The 22,048-nt window shown below is 45.0% G+C and overlaps 1 protein-coding gene across 2 annotated transcripts in view; it reads right to left on the bottom strand.

The window, feature by feature from the left end:
• Positions 1 to 22,048, bottom strand: part of RBM27 (RNA binding motif protein 27) — a 77,647-nt gene that overhangs the window by 19,939 nt on the left and 35,660 nt on the right. Inside the window, exons 4-13 of one of the 2 annotated variants that reach the window (XM_069764068.1) lie at positions 21,945 to 22,036; positions 19,201 to 19,373; positions 14,214 to 14,477; positions 12,431 to 12,655; positions 11,856 to 11,993; positions 10,598 to 10,747; positions 10,103 to 10,247; positions 9,659 to 9,812; positions 692 to 937; positions 98 to 235 (exon numbers count right to left, since the gene is read on the bottom strand). In XM_069764068.1, the coding sequence (XP_069620169.1) occupies positions 98 to 235; positions 692 to 937; positions 9,659 to 9,812; positions 10,103 to 10,247; positions 10,598 to 10,747; positions 11,856 to 11,993; positions 12,431 to 12,655; positions 14,214 to 14,477; positions 19,201 to 19,373; positions 21,945 to 22,036 (1,725 nt within the window). The remainder of the gene's footprint in view (positions 1 to 97; positions 236 to 691; positions 938 to 9,658; positions 9,813 to 10,102; positions 10,248 to 10,597; positions 10,748 to 11,855; positions 11,994 to 12,430; positions 12,656 to 14,213; positions 14,478 to 19,200; positions 19,374 to 21,944; positions 22,037 to 22,048) is intronic. The other variant, XM_069764070.1, reaches the window with a different exon arrangement.

Genomic DNA, 22,048 nt, shown 5'->3' with positions numbered 1-22,048 from the left:
AGGTAGTCTCCACCAAGACATAATGGAAGCAGTCTATGAAAGGTAGCTTTCTAGACCAATCCGTCTAGGACACTCCATTAATTGACACTGCACTTACCCCTGGCTCCTCTACCAAGTTGTTCTGGTTAGGAGCCACATACGTGGAGTCCGGCTGACTTGTGACTACTCCGAGACGATGTTTCGCAGGTAGTTTATTAATGACATAGGAACCCTGGGGGGGAGGTTTGGACATTGCCTGTAGATTGTGAAGCAAGATATCACATTAGTGTGCTACGAAGACAATGTATATGACAAAATCATATCTGAGATCATGCAGTCAGCATGTATTGGCGGAGGTTCCCTTTAAATAGCCGAAAGAACATTGAGAAAGGTATGAAAAAAAAAACATTATACAGGTAGGATTGCAATGGCATTGGCATCTACAATCTGGCCAAGCAGGAACAGGAAAGTCAGATTTTAGATTAAAAATCTACATCTTTTGAATATATACATGCAATGCCAGGGTAGATACTCTGCACAGTGGGAACACAATGTGGCTTTTCCTTCTTTTAATGGTCTACAATAAAGAAGCTGGACAGCACCTATAAACAGTTATATACTCTGTAGTGGTGCTGGTCACAGTCAGGATTACTGAAAACACCAAAACCAGATGAGATAAAGTGCCAGTAAGATGACAGCATTAGAGCGCTACCTTTTGCAGATGTGCCTGTCCAGCGAGCGGAACAGAGGACTGTGTGGTTGGTATAGTATGCGGTAAATGGTGGGATGGCAAATGCTGAAGCTGCTGAGAACCTTGTTGCTCATTGTTTTCCCTGTGCCAAAGAACTCGAATAAACCTATTATTTAAAACGGCTTCTGTGCTGGAAATGGCTCTCCTGGCTTCATCATTTGTCAAGTACTGGATGAGGGCACCTTCTGGATCTCCTTGAAAAGCAACCTAAAACAAAAGGGAAATCACCTGTAAACGGTCAGCATTTACGATTACAACAGCAGGACATTATGTTGTGCGTCACATTTATTGGCGACATCTTACTGGTTACACATCAGACCCATAGGCTTCATTCTGCTCCATGAGCTCTATCCAGCTTAAAGAGCACCCATCAAAAGTCTGGGACTGACCATTTTTATTTAATAAAACACTGGGCGGTCCAACATTAGTGATTTTTCTAAAAATCATCTACTTAAAGTCAGGCTTGAACTTCAGGGTTGTACGATCTTGGCATGCAATGCACAATCCCACAAGCCTAAATGAGCCCTAGAAGAGAAGAGATCGATTTGCACTAAAGGTACCTTCACACATAACGATTTCGTTAACGATATCGTTGCAACGTCACACTTTTTCTGACGTAGCAACGATCCCGCTAACGATTTCGTTATGTGTGACAGCGACCAACGATCAGGCCCCTGCTGGGAGATCGTTGGTCGTTGGGGAATGATCAGGACCTTTTTTTGGTCGCTGATCACCCGCTGTGATCGCTGGATCGGAGTGTGTGACGCCGATCCAGCGATGTGTTCACTTGTAACCAGGGTAAATATTGGGTTGCTTAGCGCAGGGCCACGCTTAGTAACCCGATATTTACCCTGGTTACCATTGTAAAAGTTAAAAAAAAAACCACTACATACTCACATTCCGATGTCTGTCACATCCCCCGCCGTCAGCTTCCCTGCACTGACTGTCAGCGCCGGCCGTAGGCAGAGCACAGCGGTGACGTCACCGCTGTGCTCTGCTTTACGGCCGGCACTGACACAGTCAGTGCAGGGAAGCTCTCGGCAGCAGCGCGTGCATTAGCAGCGCTCCTGCAGAAAGCAGTTTTAACCCTGTGGACGCTGGGGGACGTGACAGACATCAGAATGTGAGTATGTAGTGTTTTTTTTTTTTTACTTTTACAATGGTAACCAGGGTAAATATCTGGTTACTAAGCGCGGCCCTGCACTTAGTAACCCGATGTTTACCCTGGCTACCCGGGTGCTGCAGGGGGACTTCGGCATCGTTGAAGACAGTTTCAACGATGCCGAAGTCTTTCCCCTGATCGTTGGTCGCTGGAGAGAGCGGTCTGGGTGACAGCTCCCCAGCGACCACACAACGACTTACCAACAATCACGGCCACGTCGTATCGCTGGTCGTGATCGTTGGTAAGTCGTTTAGTGTAACGGTACCTTAACAGAGCGATGCATGGTAAATTTACTAAATGTTACTTAACAGTATCAACCTTAAAAGGGGGTTAAGGTTAGGTAATCACTTAGTAAAAGATGAGGCAGAAGGCAGTTCGTGTAAAGATAGGGGGTTGTGGGACCCTGCTCTCAATGCCAGAATTCCACAACCCACGAGCTGGAGGTCTGACACTTCTGGGTGCTTTTGCCAATATATTTAGAAAAATCATCGCCACTCTCATTAAAAAAAAGGGCAGCCCCAGGTTGGTGATAGGTGCTCTTCAACCTAGCCATGCAATTTACATAGCAGTTGTGTGAAGTGTCATCTAGGTGTAAGTGTGACCGAGGCTGCCAGGTTCCTGCCCCTGAAAACAATAATTGCGTAGTGTGAATACGGTCATGCGTTTTTACTGTGTTTCATTGTGTCATGAGAAATGTAAAATGTATAAGGTGTAATGTGAACAATGTATAGTGTGATATGTACTGATGCTACCTTGATATGTACTGCGAAGTTAATGCCTGAGGTAACGTTGGTGCACTCAGCTCAGATATAGGGAAGTATAGAATATAGTTTAGAGATGGATAGTAATGGTAGGAACACTTGGGCAAGATACAGTTAAATGACTAGCCCATATTAGGAGGTGGCTAGGGAAAATGACATTAAATCACTTCCTGGTTTGGTCAGTTAGTGAAAGTGTTCATTGGTGGCAAGATGAAGTTCAAGGTGCAGTGGGAGGAAGCATGGTGTGGACAAAAAACTCTGGTGGTACATGGTCGTACAAAACTTCCTGTGGACATTCCTGCAATGTTACGGGCCTACAGCCCAATCATGAAACTGAGAAGTGTGCCTTAATCCCATCCATACAGGTGAAGCTGGACAGGAAACCGTGTGAAGGAAACATAGCTGATTTTGGGAATATTGCGGTACCGGATGGGATATCCCTGGTGCCAACAGGATCTATTAAAGTAGGGATAGTCCAAGCTGAACATTAGAAACAGGGATTTTTGTGTTACTCACCGTAAAATCCTTTTCTCCGAGTCGTTCATTGGGGGACACAGGACTGTGGGTGTATGCTACTGCCGCCAGGAGGCTGACACTAAGTAGGTATAAAAAAAAAAAGTTAGCTCCTCCTCCATAGTATACACCTTGCCACTGGCCCTGACAGCTCCAGTTTGGTGCACAAGCAGTAGGAGATAGAGAAAACAAAACAGCATTAGAGCAAAGACAACATGTCTAGAATAATACTATAGTCTGAACAACTCCATAGACAAATAAAATGAATAGGGAGGGAGCTGTGTCCCCCAATGAACGACTCGGAGAAAAGGATTTTACGGTGAGTAACACAAAAATCCCTGTTTCTCCATCGTCTCATTGGGGGACACAGGACTGTGGGATGTCCCAAAGCAGTCCCAGGGTGGGAAGAAGACTCACTGGAAGAAAACCCCTAGGCACTTACCGCCTATAGGTGTGATACCGCAGCCTGAAGAATTTTCCTTCCCAAACTTGCATCAGCAGAGGCCTGAGTGTGGATATTATAATGTTTAGAGAAAGTGTGCAGGCTGGACCAAGTGGCCGATTTGCAAACCTGCTCTGCTGAAGCTTGGTGCCGAAGCGCCCAGGAAGCCCCTACCGCCCGAGTAGAGTGTGCCCTGATCCCAGCCGGGATGGCTGCACCCTTGATACGGTAGGCCTCCTGAATAGTGGTTCTTATCCATCTGGCTAAGGTCGATCTAGAGGCTGCGAGTCCCTTTTTATGACCCGCAGGAAGAACGAACAGAACATCCGTCTTTCGAAAAGAAGCGGTCCGAGAAACGTATCTTCTCAGAGCTCTCACCAAATCTAGAGTATGGAGAGCTTTTTCCACCCGGTGTGTAGGCGCAGGACAAAAAGAAGGCAAGACAATGTCCTCATTAATGTGGAATGAGGAGACTACTTTTGGCAAAAAGGAAGGTGCTGGTCTCAGCACCACCTTATCCTGATGAAATAGTAGAAACGGCGCCTGACAGGACAAGGCCGCTAACTCCGATACCCGCCTAATGGATGTTATAGCTACCAGAAACAAAACCTTCCAAGAAAGGTACCTTAAAGGAACGTCTTGGAGGGGCTCAAATGGAGGTTCCTGAAGAACACTCAAAACCAAATTAAGGTCCCAAGCTTCTATCGGAGCTTTGTAAGGAGGGACTATATGAGAGACTCCCTGCAAAAAAGTTTTTACTTGCAGATTGGTAGCGATCCTGCGCTGGAAAAGAACCGATAAGGCGGATATTTGCCTCCTAAGGGTACTTGGAGCGAGACCTGAGTCTAGACCAGATTGGAGAAAAGCTAGGACATTAGGAATGGAAAACCGAAGAGGAGGAAGACCCTTCTTCCTGCACCATGAGAGAAAGACTTTCCAGGTGTGGTGGTAAATGCGTGCTGAAGCTGTCTTTCGAGCATAAACCATAGTTGAGGCTACTTCTGAGAAAAACCGGCCTCGGTCAGAATCCAAGATTCAACGTCCAAGCCGTCAAACACAGGGCCTCTAAGTTCTGGTGGAATATCGGCCCCTGCGACAGAAGATCTGGCTGCATTGGTAGCTGCCAAGGAACCCCGATGATCAGCTGAACTAGGTCTGCGTACCATGACCTCCGAGGCCAATCTGGGGCGACTAGAATTGTCGGAACTCCCTCTAACTTGATCTTCCTGACGACCTTTGGAAGCAGCGCTAGAGGGGGAAACAGATATGGAAGACGAAATTGGTTCCAAGATAGGACTAGTGCGTCTACGGCAATTGCTCCTGGATCTCGAAACCGTGCAACGAACCTGGGTACTTTGGTATTCGACCCGGTGGCCATTAGATCCACGTCCGGGATTACCCAGCGTAGACATATCTGCCGAAAAACATCGGGGTGAAGAGACCATTCCCCGGGCGCAAGCCCCTGTCGGCTCAGAAAGTCCGCTGCCCAGTTCTCCTTGCCCGGGATGTAAACTGCCGAGATCACAGAGTGATTGTTCTCGGCCCAGCGGAGGACTTGTCCTACCTCGCGCATGGCTGATCTGCTGCGAGTGCCCCCCTGATGATTTACGTAGGCCACGGCCGTGGCATTGTCCGATTGGATCCGCACCGGGCGACCCGCCAGAAGATGGTGAAAGTGCTGCAAAGCCAGCCAAATTGCCCTTATTTCCAACAGATTGATTGGAAGGGTTGATTCCCTTGGGGACCAACGACCCTGAGCCGTGTGCTGGAGAAACTGCTCCCCAACCGAGAAGGCTGGCGTCTGTAGTGACTACCAGCCAATGAACTGGAGGAAAGGCTTTCCCCTGAAGTAGGGAGGAACTCCTCATCCACCATATCAGGGATTGCCTGACCCCAGGAGCCAGACGACACCTGAGGTTGAGAGACAAAGGACTCCTGTCCCAGGCTGACAGAAGTGCCTGTTGGAGTGGACGAAGATGGAATTGGGCGAATGGAACCGCTTCTATAGCTGCTACCATCCTGCCCAAGACCTTCATGCAGAACCGGATTGAATGGAAACTTGGCTGCCGAAGAATTTTTACCTCCTGCCGGAGACAAAGCACCTTGTCCTGGGGTAAAATAGTTAGCCCCCGAGAGGTGTCGAAGATCATCCCTAAAAAAGAGATCTTCCGAGATGGTACTAGAGATGACTTCTTTAAATTGACCAGCCACCCTAGACGAGCTAGGGTGTCCAAAGAGATGTTGACGTTGTCCCTGCATTCCTGAAAAGTTGGTCCTTTGACTAAGAGATCGTCTAAGTAAGGCAGAATGACTATGCCTCGAGAGTGCAGGATTGACACCACTGTTGCCATCACCTTCGTGAACACCCTGGGAGCAGTGGCGAGCCCGAAAGGTAATGCAGTGAATTGGAAGCGTCGCTCGCCTATGGAAAACCGTATAAATTTTTGATGAGGAGGAAATATAGGAACGTGCAGATAGGCGTCTTGAATATCTATGGAAGCCAGGAATTCTCCCCTTTCCATAGCCGCAATGACCGAGCGGAGAGATTCCATACGGAAGCGACGAGTGCTGATGAATTTGTTTAGACACTTTAGGTCCAGAATGGGTCTCACGGTCCCATTCTTTTTGGGAACCGTAAACAGATTTGAATAAAACCCCTTGAACCTTTCTTCCTTTGGAACAGGGACAATGACCCCGTTGGACTGAAGAGACTCGACTGCTCTGAATAAAGCTCTTAGACGGGTTTTTGAACTGGGAAGACTGGACGGAAAAAACCGGCCTGGAGGGAGACAGGAAAACTCTATTTTGTACCCTGAAACCACCAGGTCTCTTACCCATCTGTCGTGAACAACTGACAGCCAGGACTGATGGAACAGTAGTAGGCGACCGCCTACTCTGTTGGAAGCGACGAGAGGCTGCCTCCAGTCATTTAGCCGAAGATCGAGGATATCTAGATCCCCTAGATCTTGACGGTTGATACCGCATTCTTGCCAATGGATTGGCCCTATAGGAGACCTGGTGCTCCCGGTCTTGGACAGGCTGACTTGGGGGACCTGCGCTTGGTGCCGCACACCACCGGGAGTTACGAAAGGATTTAAATCTTGCTTGAAATTGGCGACGAAAAGGTTGCTTAACCTTTTGTTGAGGAAGGAAATTACTTTTACGTCCCGTGGAATCAGATATAAGCTGATCCAATTTTTCGCCAAAAAGACGGACACCTTGATAAGGAAGGGATGTAAGGGACTTCTTTGAAGTAGAGTCCGCCCGCCAATTTCTTAGCCATAGGGCCCTTCTGATAGCAATAGCATTTGCCGCAGCCAATGCTGAACAATTTGCCGCATCCAAGGATGCATTAATCAGATAATTTCCTGCTAAAGATATCTGATCTGACATCTCTATCACCTCTACAGGAAACCCCTTATCCTGAAGAGCCTTAGTTACAGACTCTGACCAAGCTATCATAGCTTTGGCAACCCATGTGGCCGCAAAAGACGGTGCGAGGGCTGACCCTGAAGCCTCAAACAGAGACCGAGCTAGACTCTCTAGGAGCCGATCAGTCGGATCCTTAATAGACGACCCATTAGGAAGAGACAGCAACGTACTAGAGGCCAAACGGGATACGGGAGGATCCACTGAAGGGGATTCTGCCCACTTTTTACAAAGCTCTGGAGCGAACGGATACCTTGCACCTAGGGCCTTCTGGCCTAAGAAACGTTTATCCGGTCGCTCCATGTGACGTTGGACTAAATCCTCAAACTCAGGATGAGTAGAAAACACATTATGAGGTTGCTTGAATTTCTTAAAGGACACCTTATGACCAGAAGGTAAGGTGGCCACATCCTCTACTCCCAAGGTCTGGTTAACGGCCTCAATGAGACTGTCAACAGATTCCTGATAACCAGGAGCTTCTAAATCAAAAGACCCCTCTGAGTCATAGTCCGAACCGTGCTCACTCAATTCCGCAGGAGAGGGAGATCGAGAGACAGGATTCAAATATGCTGATGCACCTGACGGACCGGGAGACGCTGTGTGGGATCGTTTCCCCTGTGTCTGCCTAGAGGGAGTACGGCCCCTGCAGGCCGGAGGATCCTGAAAATCGGAGGATCTTTCCAAAACAGGCGGATGAATGTCCCTGACAGGGGCTTGAAGGGACTCAACCGCCTTTGTTAGAGACGCCATAGACTGCGTTAATGATATGACCCACTCAGGGGGAGACACTGCCGACCCAGGTACAGGCACACCCGGCAGGATAGCCGGCGGGGAAGCAGACAGGGTAGCAGACGGGGGCTCCTGCACGCGCTCGGAATCACAAGCCTCACAGAAATGGTTACTTTGCGCATGCGGAAAAGTAGACTGACAGGTAATGCATGAGGTATACAGAACTGAGTGAGTCTTAGTCTTTCTAGACATGACTCTATTGCTGCTTCTGTGCTGCTATGCTCCGTATCTCCTTATGAGCTACTAGGTCTAGAACAAATACTGTTGTCAGGCTGAGGGAAGTAGCACTTACCCCAGTCCTGAGTCCCCGTATGCTCTCAAACACTGAACCATGTCTCCTGACCGCACATGGACCCGGTTTAGGCCGAAGCAGGGATCTAAGATTTTACTCTTTCCCCTGCTCTTCCGGGAAAGCTGGGTGCTTGAAACCGGAAGTAAACAGTCGCCATGGAGGCGGGACTTCCCCCAGACTACAAGACCCATAATGCCACAGGCTGTACAGAGAAAACAGGAAGCCGCCGAAAAAGGGGCGGGACTTCCGCCCATGCTCAGACTACAAGATCCATAATGCCTCAGCGAACAGGAAACCGCCTAAAAAAAAAAGGGGCGGGACTTCCGCCCATGCCTCTGCTGAAGTTTGCTTGTGGGGAAAAAACGCTGGAAACCAGCACAGCGCCGGATATAGTCGCCAGCAGAACGCGCGATGAAGCAGGAGCCCCCCCCCCCCTGTGCAGCCCTCTGACAGCGCATAAGGTTAGACATAAAAAAATCCACATATAAATATATATATACATATATAAATATTAAAAGACGGTGCAGGCACCCTAACTCCTTACACCCTTCAGAAGGCGAGGAGAGGGACCGTCTGCCTCCTTTAAACACCGTAGTCGTGCATTGGTGATGAAGTGGAGGCTGCACGGACAAGGAATGAATGCCTGTACAACCTAGGGTTCCGTTACCTCAGGGTGGTCAGGTTCTTAGTCCGGCAAAAAAATCCCACGTCGCGGGAGAGGATACGTGGAGGCGACACTCCACGTGCTCGCCCGTTGTTGGTTTGGGGAGATCGGACCCCTTCAAAAGGGTCTGTCGCCCCTGTCTTATCTTCAGAGAAAAAAGCATCTGGGAAAACCCAGAGATGTGCCTCCTACGGACACTAAGCATAAACTGGAGCTGTCAGGGCCAGTGGCAAGGTGTATACTATGGAGGAGGAGCTAACTTTTTTTTTTTTTTATACCTACTTAGTGTCAGCCTCCTGCCGGCAGTAGCATACACCCACAGTCCTGTGTCCCCCAATGAGACGATGGAGAAAACGATGGAAATGTGCTGTGTTGATAGAACAAGAAGCGAAAGGGGCTTTGCCCAATACTGCGTGTTAAAGACTGATTTACTTGAACTGTCCAGTCAACTTGTTAAAACGAATCAGATGTCCCTTTGATGTGTGTGTAGCTGTACCTGGAACTGAGGCCATGAATATATCGGAAGGGAGTGCAATGCAACATACAAAGCACAACACACATGGACTGGGATACAACTTATTTGTAATGTGCCAAAGCGTCGTGAAGCAGCCATGGCTACCATCCTGGGCATCTTACACAAGCTCCAACTATTACTCTGAACTCCACAGTATTCCAAGACAAACTTTCACTTTTTAGAGAGAACTACACAGGAGAAGATCATATGTTTATTTTGGGGGTGTTAACGTTTTTAGTCACTAGAATATTACTAACAGCCATATTGTCTTCTGGTGCTGTACAAAAATAAGGACCTTTAGAATATCGAATATTAACAGCAATTTTGTACTTGTGGCCAAATAATCCTGAACTAGAACTCACCTGAATATTCACTATGGTTCCAAATTTGCTGAAGTGCTCATTCAATTTGGTAATGTTATTTAGATCCTGAGGAATTTTCCGGACTTCAAGTTTGGTATTTGTGTACTGGATCTTCTTCCCAAAACCCAGCTTGTTATGGTTGTTGTTTCCCGGCCTGTAACAGAGAAACGTTACAGTATTATGTAGAGCTGTATGAAGAAACTGTGGCTGCCCAGTCTGTAAGGAAAGGATGACCGCTGCCCTTTCAGTTCTCAGCCAGGGTCAACCAATTCTGCAATTGCATGCAGTCTCAAAAGGACCACAATGTGGTTCATTATATACTTGGGCTTGTCAGATTCAACCTTTCCTAAGACATAGGTTACCACAATGATATGTGATCAGAAAATATCAATCTAGCTGGGCGACTGACTACTAACAATAGAAAACATGCTTTTGTGTCCTTACTTGTCCATCCAGGGTTTCTTTGCAAACGGACCATCATTATTATTTCCAAGTGCTCTTTTCCTTTCCGGCTCAACCACCACTCTGTTGAGGTTACTATTTACAGGCGTAGAAGCTGGTGGCTCCGTTTGGATGACAATATTAGCAGCTAGACAAAAAATAAATGAGTAAATATCCAAAAATTCTACAAAACTGGTAATAACGGCCAAAATTCAGAAAAAAAACAATATTTAAAAGCATTTCTCTAGTATCTTTCATCTGTACACTCGAGAACAAGAAATGCTGGTGCCAGGTCTTGTGAATGACCATCAAGTATCATGTATCAATCCTACTTATCACAATGGTACGCATAAACGAGACTTGACTGATACCCGTTTGCACCATCATCCCCTTTAAACAGAATTTGTAAGATTAGAGTTTTATTAATTTTTTGTGCAGTTTTTTATTAAAGTTACATCGTTTACAGTCTCAACATGATCCATGAGGCTGACCACTAACCTCTCGGTGCAGTGTCCATTTCACAAGATGTCAGCCCAATTAAATTTGGCCTCTGTGTCTGTGTCCGTGTGAAGAACTGCCGATATCCAGGTCTGCCAGTGTTTGTAAGACTAGGTGCTTCAGGATTGTACCCATCAGGCTCATACGTATCTAGGAAAACATAAAGACTTATTTTAAACTGCACTGGCACTAATTGTCATTTAGGGATACTAATAGATGAAATGGACTAATGGTTAAATACAAAAACTATAGAGACGATGCACAGAACAAGATAGATCAGCCTAGCCTAAACAATCACCTTATCAAAGGGCATCTGTCAGTAGGACGAACCCTCCTAAGCAGTCTAAATGGGCATGTAGGTCATAGGACGATTAATATTTCTCTTATATGTAAATGATCTATGGCTCAGAATGATGTCCCTGATAATAGGTCTCCAGGGCTTGTTTTAAATGAAAGTTTAACATGTAATGACTGACACTTTGCTCTCATGCATAACACATATGCTGACTCAGATCTCTACAGTGAGAGGAAAACCAAAACAGGAGATTTAACACTATTTAGATAAAGTTCACTTCTGCTACAGTCATCGCCTCTTAGTACTTCAGCTTCCATCTCACAGGCAGCTAGTGTGGGGGGAGGGGCAGTACAGCAGAGCTGACGTCAGTGCAAATGTGCTTGCAATGAGACACTGTACAACTCTGCTGTACTACGTTGGTTAGAATTAGGCACCGCTCGGCAGCAGAGTTGAGGGCACTATGAGAGGACGAGTGCTGTTGCAGATGTGTTTGTAATAACATGAAGTTCACTTCTGCTGTACGGTGTTAGTGCTGATCTCACTGCAGAGCTGTGATTCTGAGTGCAAAGTGTCAGTCATTACATATCGCACACTGGTAAAATTAGTTCTGCAGGTAGATTCTCAGGAAGGTGTGTGTGGCCCCGGTGGCTATTAAAAACATGTTTTTCTCCAAAATGCTGTAGTGTTTCAGAGTCAAACAGCCAGTGCCTGATACTTGCTACACATGCATTGGGTAGCATGCATCACGTGTCAGCTTCTCTTTAAATATCAGACCTATAAGGATTTAAAAAGGAGTACTTTAACTGAATACGAGCGGTTCATTCCAATCTTAATAGTGATGAGGATACACGTTATGAGCAGCCCAAGCCAAGGTTAGTATTACGCTAAAGGGAAAGATGAAGTGTTGAGACAGGTACCGATATTCTGATCACAAACAGGGGGGTAGTGAGAAGCTATGCTTACGTTCAGAAACAGAGTAGAGTAGATTCTGAGGAGGTAATGGAGGAGGGAGCCTTCCCCCTACTGGTGCAAGACTGGGCACAGTACTTGTTCCTGGCTGTTCACGGTTATTTACAAAGCCTGAATGTGTCAATGGAAGTCCTGCATGTTTGGAAGAAAAATAGATTTTATTTTTTTTTATATTTAGGGGTAAAATTGTCCCCTAGCACCAAGAGAGCAAAGATATGTCTATTATCAGCACTAAGTAGGGACGATGAAACAAAACTTGTGCAAAAGAAATCAGGACCATTTGCCACTGGCGCCAAATCAAGTTTCAACTCTCAACTTTTAACTCACACTTTTCAGAGGATTTGGAAAATAAAAGCAGTGACCTAATTGGTTGCCATGGACATTTACACCACTTTATCATCCCGACAATTTCTATACAGCTCTCCCAATGTGTCTTGTGATGTGTGGGTGTATAATATATATCATCATAGAGGAGGGTCTTAAATATATAAAAAGAAGTCTATCTTGCAGACTATGCCATACTACACAATGCTCAGCCAACAAGAATGATCTGGACGTAGGATACTTACTTGGAGCAGGATGGACAACAGGAGGGGGCTGGGTCATAGGCCGCGGAACAGGCATTCTCATATTATGAGCTGGAGCAGGTATCGGGTGCATCAGAATGCCAGGGGGAGGAAGTCCAGGGGGAGGAGGGAAGGGAATCATGCTAGGCAATGACACCTCATCAACTATTAAAGGGTCATTTCCATGATCATATTGACAGAGGTCGCCAAGAACACAATATCCTCGTTCTGTATTAAAGATAGAAAGAAAAAAATAATTAAGGTATAAAGGATTTAGAAGTACAGACTGCACAAATGTTTCCAATAAGAATAACTCCTTTAATCAAGGAGAAAATAATATTCCCACCAAATAAGTGCCTTTCTGAACAACTGATATTCAGAATTTATCTATTGTAGGTACACAGTGGTGCTACCATTTTGAATATTTGAAGCTTTCAAGCAGGCAGCAAGGGATAGATCAAGAAATATCTATGTACTGCTAAAGTGATGACCATGTACCCAAGATAGCTGTCCACCAAGCAGCTCTCATCCCCAAATCTGCTAAAGTGATGACCATACACCCAAGACAGCTGTCCACCATGCAGCTCTCACCCTCGAATCTACTGCTAAAGTGATGACCATACACCCAAGATCGCTGTCCACCATGCAGCGCTCATCCCCCAAATCTACTGCTAAAGTGAGGACCATACACCCAAGATCGCTGTCCACCATGCAGCGCTCATCCCCAAATCTACTGCTAAAGTGAGGACCATACAGCCAAGATCGCTGTCCACCATGCAGCTCTCATCCTCGAATCTACTGCTAAAGTGATGACCATACACCCAAGATCGCTGTCCACCATGCAGCTCTCATCCCCAAATCTACTGCTAAAGTGAGGACCATACACCCAAGATCGCTGTCCACCATGCAGCGCTCATCCCCAAATCTACTGCTAAAGTGAGGACCATACACCCAAGATCGCTGTCCACCATGCAGCTCTCATCCTCAAATCTACTGCTAAAGTGATGACCATACACCCAAGATAGCTGTCCACCAAGCAGCTCTCATCCCCAAGTCCACCACACACACGTGAAGCTCCGTGCGGCTCAGAATTCATTTCTTTTCAATGGGGGGGAGGGGAGTGAATAAAGGCCGTGTCAGACACCTCGGTCAGTGGCTTATATCTCATGAGAACCAAAAGATCGGGCACGGAAATTCAACATGCCTGATCCTTCTCTCCTCTGTCATCTGTTGGGGATGAGTCAGGACATCCCACATACACATGATGGCGAGTCACTAAAATCAGCAAATTCAGTTTACTTTTCTCTGTGAATGGAGGTCTTAAATCTTAAAACATCTGGAGATTAAATATTTTAGGCTTGCTTTACACAAACATGTTTTGAAGTCCATACTTTGACAGCAATGCATGGACTTGGTCCAGAGTCTCCTGATCCAAACTCTGCAACCTCAAATCCCAAGTTCAGGTCAGGAGAATCATAGCAAGTTTGTGCTATGCGGACTGACTATGGACCACAAAGCAGATGTGAGAAACCGGCCACCGATCCAGGTTCAAACTTTCTTTCTTAGTTACAGATTTAGAAGGCCGTTTAAACATTTTGTGAAGGTTTGTGCATGTAGACATAGCATACAAGAAAAATAGCAGCTGACATCTTGTACTTCAAATATAGAAGTGCTGGGTCTGACTTTTTGGCTTTAATTTTCATAAAGGTGCCCTTGAGTGTGAAGTACTTTATGGGCAGGGGGGAGTAAAATCTGCTTTTATTTATTTTTTAAATTAATTTCTCACCATCATAATCTCTGCAGCGTCGTTTTGGGGGTGGGTTTCTAGTAAATGAATTGGGTGGGGTGTGGTTGTTATAGTAATTAGACCATATTTCTGTTGTGCTCTCGGGGTGGTGAGCAGGTGCGATGACAGTCACAGTGCTGGGTGCAGCCTGCCCACCAGAGGAATACTGCGGCTCGTTGGAGATGCTCGCTGGCTGGGAAGCAGGAGTGTAAGAAGATTCCACATCACTCCTTTCAGACTCAAACTTCGTCCTCTCCCGGTGATCTAGAAAAAAATCATTTGTGTTAAGTTTATTTGCTGAAGTTTCATTTGTGAGATTTGCATACAAATACCAAAGTTTCTTCCCAGAGAAATATGCAACAACCCAGCTGGAAACGATGGTCGACGGGCAAATTTGCTGAATAGACATCTCATGCACATACAGCTGCAATAACTGCTCTTCATGGCAATGATTTAAGCCTTAAATTAAGAATTCCTATACAAAGAGACAAATCTAAAAAAAAGGAGAATGGGTGGTTGTTGCATATGTTATAGCTCACAGAATACTGTGGCATTTCGTAAAGCTTCCAGTCACACACTTTTACTCGACTCTTGGTAAGGCCGGTTTCACACAAGTTTCCCAGTCTAAGGAGGGACCATGATATTTCAACTGGCCCTGGGTCTTCTGAACTGAATTCAATAGTCATGAATGCCTATGAAGTCACTGAGTTAAGATCAATAGCCCTCTGGCTGGTTCAGACACCAGGGTCAATATTCTATGACTAAGGGCGCCGTGGTGCACTAGAAATGCGTCAGGCAGAGTCTCTCTCAATTTAAAAAAATGTTTTTAAAAATGTTCTAATTAAAAGACATTTTATTTAAACTGGGTGGACGTGCTGGGAACACCTATCCTTCTTCCTCATTTCGGCTGACATCACTAGCAGGTACGGCACCCACCAGCTATATTCAATTGCAACGGCTTATGATATATGTCTCAGCGTGTCAAGCTTTTCCCTCTCCCACAGACACACCAGGGTCAATATACAGTTAGTCCTGGGGTTACGACGGTCTCGTCTTACGTCGTTTTGTGGTTACGACACTTCATTCCGACTTATGCAGTTTTGCGTCGTAAGTCGAACTACGCGCAACTACGTGCAGCGGCGGAAGAATAGAGTCCAGTACTGTACACTGTACCCGGTTACACAAGGAAAAAAAGTCTCCTGCACGCCATAACACCCTAATTATGTAGGGTACTGTGTTAGGATAGGTGTTCGGATAGGCTAAGTGTTTGCAGTACTGTACTGTTATTATGGTACAGTACTGTATGAACGTATGGTCCAACTTAAGTCGAAATTCGGTTTACGATGCCACGTAAGAACGGATCAATGTCTAAGTCGAGGACTACCAGTATACACTATGACACCAGCCTAAAATGCATTAAACATGTACAAGTAAGCTCAAAGTAAGAACCAAAACCCATACGTATAAACACAAATATATAGTTCATCAAAGGGTCATGCACATAATTGAACAATTGGCACAATACTATCCAGTATATAGAGCGGCTACCATGTAAGTCATGGCCCACACTTCTGGACAAGCATAAGAAACAAGGGCAGAAAAGGAAAGTTTCCTTGGAAAGATTGAGAAATAACATAGCAGAAAGAAGAACATATCTGAATAATACATTACTTCTCCATGCAAAAACTTGGGTGACTTGATTCATTTCCAGGTAAGACCAGCCAAACCTGGAGAACCAGTGGTCCATTGGAGCCAAGCCGGCATAGAAGAGTGAAATGCTGCGTGTTCCGACACTGGCAGCGTAGTATCACTCTTCAATCTCTCAACAATAGCTCACGCCTATGAAAATGCACGCATTTGCTGGAATACACTAGTGAATAAATTAGACAAACTAGGTTATATTTGGCCAAACTCCCCAAGCTGAAGCTCAGAGTAAAGGGGACTTAATTGCTGCAAAAGCAGAGGCACTCCTTCACATTAAATGGGGAAAAATAACCGGAATCAACTAGTAAGCAAGGGTATGTACACACAACCTTTTTTTATTTTAGTTTAATTAAGACGGCAGCATAACCACATCGCTTTTTTAAGACACATCATGAATACGCCAGTGGCGGTTTACCTGAAGCACTTTCTAGGACGTCTATTTGGACATCTTTTGTGGCGGCCTTACGGTCAATGTTTTTATTTATTTCACATATTACATAGTGGTGGCTTCCAAGTGGAAGCGGACAGAAAGGATGGACTGATTAATTCTTTTAGCAGTTTCACGGCTTTCGATGCCAGAAGTGGTTAAGAGAAGTTACTGAAGACAGAACCTATACACAGAAAATGGTTTTGACATTGCAGTTTCATTCTTTTGGTATTTTTATTAGTGCTTTTTTAGCCGGGTTACAGGCAGAATCATCCTGAAGAAAAAAAAAAATTGTGTATGCACATACCCCAAGAAACAGTGCACCCACCACATAAATCATTTTTCAGGCACAGAATACAAAATGGCAGCTGTGCTTGAATTGGATGCTTACAGAAGAAAACAGAGGCGCTCTAACTATGAATCAGCTAAGAGTGCAAAATCTCCAGCAAGATGGAATTGCTCCCCTGGGATAGTTGTGCTATTAATGCACAACGCTGGATGAAATTTGGACCGGAAACACCCAAAGCTGCTGCACCGACCGCCTGTCCCAATATAAAGGCAAGGAACCAATGGAAAATCCAGGGAGAAAGACAATACACTGTTTATCTGGGCGCTGCCACAAAGTATGACGAGCTAGATGGCAAGTAAGATTTTTTACTTATTTTCTAATGGTAACAAAACTATGTGTTTCTAGGACGATTCGTCCCAGGATACCCTATGAAAGGGACAGACTGTCCCAGAAACGTGTAGTTTTGTCATCATTAGGAAATAATAATAATAAAAAATCTTGAACTTACCATCCGGCATGTCACCCTTTGTGGCAGCACCTGGATAAACCACATTTTTTATTACTCCCTGGATTGAATCGATGCTTAGATTAGATTTCTTTAAAAAGTTGGCACATTTTTGAGCAACACCAAGTAGCGCAAAAATATTGTGACTTAAAGAGTTGTTAAGTCAGTTTCTCCAGGCTCGGTTAAAATGGACGAAGCTGGGATGTGACGCAGGCACAAACGGTGGCATGACAGCACAGCTTGTTTAGTCCCTGATGAGCCATGGCTTTCCCTACACCAGAAGAAACCTTACTCCGGGACTGAAGAAAGATTTATGGCATAGCATAGCAAGGTGCACACCACTCGTCAGACGTTCCTGATTCATTAAGACATATTGTGTAATTACGATGATCTAAGCGATGCAGCAGCAGTATAATGACTGCTCCGCTCAGATCTCTGTAAAGACTAATGAGCAGCACAGTGCTAACAGAATCAGCGCTGCCAGCCATTATGGGTGAAAATGTCCACATCTCAGTACCACATTGCAGTCACCAACATAATGGCTCAGTACTGTGATCCGAAACGTCATTCACCCGTATCCTTTTGTAAACATGCAGAAGAGGGGAGGTATGACGCAAGGTGTCTGAAAGTTGAAAATCTCAAAAGTTTTTCAATTATGGTTCATATCTTATTCTATAAAAATGTAAATACTTCATTTTTAAAACAATTTACCGTATACCTTCGAGTATAAGCCAAGAATTTCAGTCCATTTTTTTTTTTAGGCTGAAAGTGCCCCTCTCGGCTTATACTCGAGTCATACCCAGGGGTCGGCAGGGGAGGGGGAGCGGAGCTGTGTATTAATACTCACCTGCTCCTGGCGCGGTCCCTGCAGTCCCTGGTTCTCCGGGTGCCGGCAGTTTCTTCCTGTAGTGAGCGGTCACATGGTACCGCTCATTACAGTAATGAATATGGACTCCCATAAGGGTGGAGCCGCATATTCATTACTGTAATGAGCGGTACCATGTGACAGCTCACTACAGGAAGAAGCTGCCGGCCTCGGGGAATAGACGTGCAGGGACCGCGCCAAGAGCAGGTGAGTATAATGCAGAGCGCGATATTCACCTGTTCCCCGTTCCACTGTCAGCGCCGCTGCGTCTTCCCCGTCCTCTGCAGTGACGCTCAGGTCAGAGGGCACGATGACGCAATTAGTGCCTGAACAGTCAGTGCAGAGGACAGGGAAGACAGCGGCGGTCGACGGTGGAACGGGGAGCAGGTGAATATAGCAAGTGCCGGGGGCCTGAGCAAGAGATGAGTATGTAATTTTTTAATCGCAGCAACAGCATATTGGGCAAATATCTGTATGGAGCATCTTATGGAGCCATGCGCAGCGTTACATGGGGCAAATATCTATATGTGGCCATGTGAAGCAATATATGGGGCAAATATCGGTATGGGGCCATGTGCAGCATTATATGGGGCAAATATCTGTATGGAGCATCTTATGGGGCCATAATACGCATTTGTGCAGCATTGTATAGGGCAAATGTCTGTATGGAGCATCTTATGGGGCCATAATCAACATTTGTGCAGCATTACATGGGGCATATTTTAATATGGAGCATCTTATGGAGCCCATCATAAACTGTATGGAGCATTATATGGGGCTCCTAATTCAATATGGATTTTCAAAAACACTTAAAACTACTGATGTCTCCATTAATTTTACTTTTATTGGTATCAATTTTTATTTTTGAAATTTACCGGTAGCTGCTGCATTTTCCACCCTAGGCTTATACTCGAGTCATTAAGCTTTCCCAGAGTTTTGTGGCAAAATTAGGGGGGGTCGGCTTATACTCGGGTCGGCTTATACTTGAAAAAAAAAAAAAAAAGTACCGTATATACTCAATTGCTTAAAAATAAATGTGGGGGCGGGAGGGGATTCCCCTTAAATCACTTGCCTTCCCCATCCTCACAAGAAGGGATCTTAGTCATTTCTTTGTTAACAAATGAAAAGCAGAAACAAATATGACATGACAATTCTCTGTATCGACAGCTTTTTAGTTTCTCTGAACGTGGTCATTACCTCTGCTCCTGGCAGATTCCCGATCTCGGCTTCTTCCTCTGCTACGGCTCCTACTCCGATTCGGAGGCCTGCTTTTGATAGGGCTTTTGCTTCTTGTTCTCCTCCAGTCATACTTGTCCCTATGTCTATCATAGTCCCTCCATTTGCCATCTTCCCTCTTCTTTTCTCTTGTCCTATAAGAAGCCAAAGAAATGACACTTAGCTGAGGGTTGTACCGGGAGAAATAAACATACACACTGTAATGTACACTAAGCAACCTAAATACATTATGTACCACTACAGCCATTATCCAATTTCTGTTGAAAACCAAATCTTTCCTATATAGACTTTTGGAGAGTTCATGTACTTGTAAGATCTCAAACACATAAGTATATACAGTGGGGGCTTTGTTCCTACAATGATTTTTGTGGTTGATCAGCTAGTTAACAGCTACTCCGTGGTGTCACTTATTCGTCTCGTAACTGCTCTCACACGTGACTTGGGGTTGTGCCTGCAAGGGTTAATCTATCTCCCCACTCTCAGTCCAGCATTCAACCTCTGTCCTATGCTGTAAAGGGAGCATAAATCACACACCGACCCAGGCCACACACCCGCTCATACGCGCTGCCACCACTCATCGAATACACGGGCGATGAGTCCCGGACTAATAATAATACTAATAAAAATATGTCTATCACTCATAAGGCTCACACACCTTTAGGCTATGGATTCTTTTAGAACATTCAAGGTTCAACTTGTTAAAGTTTTATACTTTAATAACAAAAGGTTCAATGCTTACAATAAGAAAAGGGTATAAAAATATGATAATAAAAAGACAACTTATGCAAAACAGTGTCAAAATAAACAGGAGAAAACTTAAAGAAATTATCTAACAGGTAGTTGCTTTCTGATCCCTGAGGGAAGGAAGAATGTAGATTGGATCACATCAGCTTCTCAGGCTGCCCCCATCATGTGAACACAATTCTCTGTCTGCAGCCTAAATTTATAACTTTGGTCTGAGGTCAGGTTTCTAGGCCGGCCCCCTCAGGTCAATATCATAACTGCTGCCTGTTTGATTGGGCCACGGCCGCGCCCCCAATGAATATATTATTTTCTCTTGTGGAAAGGTTCTCAGGGATAGATTCCCTCAGGCCGCAATTAGCGTCTCCCCTCCAAGACCCAGAAGGTGCCAAATGTTGCTTTTCTTCTCGGCCCTAGCTAGACCCCCTGGTGAGATACGGAGACAGAATTTCTACTAGTCCCAAGGAAGTACCTATTAGCACCTAGGTGCGACTTGACTTGCCTTCATGACAGATGTTACCTTATCACTAGTCACACATATAACCCTAGACATGTGTCAATATATATATATATATATATATATATATATATATATATATATATATATATATATATATATATATATACATATATATACATATTTCACCACAGTTACATTTGCTATTTAGACCCTGTATAGTGTCTGCTCTCCTTTGGCATCACAGAAGAGAATCGCACCACATTTTTCACTCCTGCTAAAATGAAAGTAAAACCTGTGTCCCCCATAATGCTGAAAGAAACCATTGGATTTGTAATAGAATGTCATTTTCGACCCACTGTTTATGGAGATTGTGCTCCAGTCCATATACAGCGATAGAGATGACAGACAGAAATAAACAATCTGCCCCACTCTATGCGAACGTCGGCAGTCTCTGACAGCCAGATCCCAACTTTGACAGGTTCACGCATAGATGCGCTACTATCAAGGCTGAGGAGTCACTATGCCAAACCACCAACTCAGACTATGATTCTCTGACTGACTCCACAGCGGTGGTCACTACTGAGCATGTACATAAAGTGCAGCACAGATTCATCTCCACTAAAAGGCGAGATCCTTAGATCAGGAACAGAACAGACATTTATAGGACATTTCAGAACTTTCCAAATTTTTTATGTAAATTGTGCCCAATTTACATGTTTTTTTAGGAGTCGGTCCATTTTATACCGACTCCACCAAAATGGACTGCCTCCACGGCCCTGGCTACTATGCAGTGTTGCCTGAGAATATCACACGCAGAATAGGAGCGGGTCTGCCCGGATGTTTAACGTTTATGGTCAATCTTGAAGCAGCTAAAATGCTTTTACGTAATTAAGTTTTTCATCATCATTGGCTTACTCGAAGTTATAAAACTAGTTACAAAATTTGGGGTGGGGAGAAGGGGTGACATTCCTTTTAAATCACTTGCCTTCCCCATCAATGTCTTGCCACTCCATTGACTTCTTTTACATAAAGATAAGGGGTATTTATTGATATTGCAGCTGCAGTAACCTCAGGTGTACATCATGTGACCGCTGCAATCACCGGCTGGCCCCTCTGGCGGGGATTCATCACAAGTTGGCTTTGGCGACATCCCGCACAAGTGGAGTGAAGCAAAGCGTACGGATTCTTGTTCATCTGATCATGCGCTGGATCCTGCTGAATTGCCTTGTGAAGACCAGTTGAGAGAGAAACCACCTCCATGTTCCTCTAACCTTTCTTATCTTGAGAGCACACATTCAACTCAGGGATGGTTGAACATATTACTAGAGGACACCCAAGATACTCGGATAACACTATACCCGAGCACACTCGCTCATCACTACTCTCCACATAAAAGTACAACCATGTCTGCTGTACTTTTCCCTTCGTCACCATCATAATTTACAAGTGAAATATCCAATAGCAAATCTTCCTGGCACTATACCAAGCACACAGACACGCTCACCTTCTCTCAGCAGAGGCTGAACGATTTCTTTGGGGACTTAAATGTTTCTTCTTTCTCAGGTCTCTGTCTTCTTCATAGGTCTCCTGAAGGATCTTTAAAACCAA

Source organism: Ranitomeya imitator, chromosome 4 (genome assembly GCF_032444005.1).
Source record: "Ranitomeya imitator isolate aRanImi1 chromosome 4, aRanImi1.pri, whole genome shotgun sequence".
Classification (NCBI taxonomy): domain Eukaryota; kingdom Metazoa; phylum Chordata; class Amphibia; order Anura; family Dendrobatidae; genus Ranitomeya; species Ranitomeya imitator.
The sequence above is the reverse complement of the archived record's forward strand: the minus strand, read 5'-3'. Positions and strand labels throughout refer to the sequence as shown.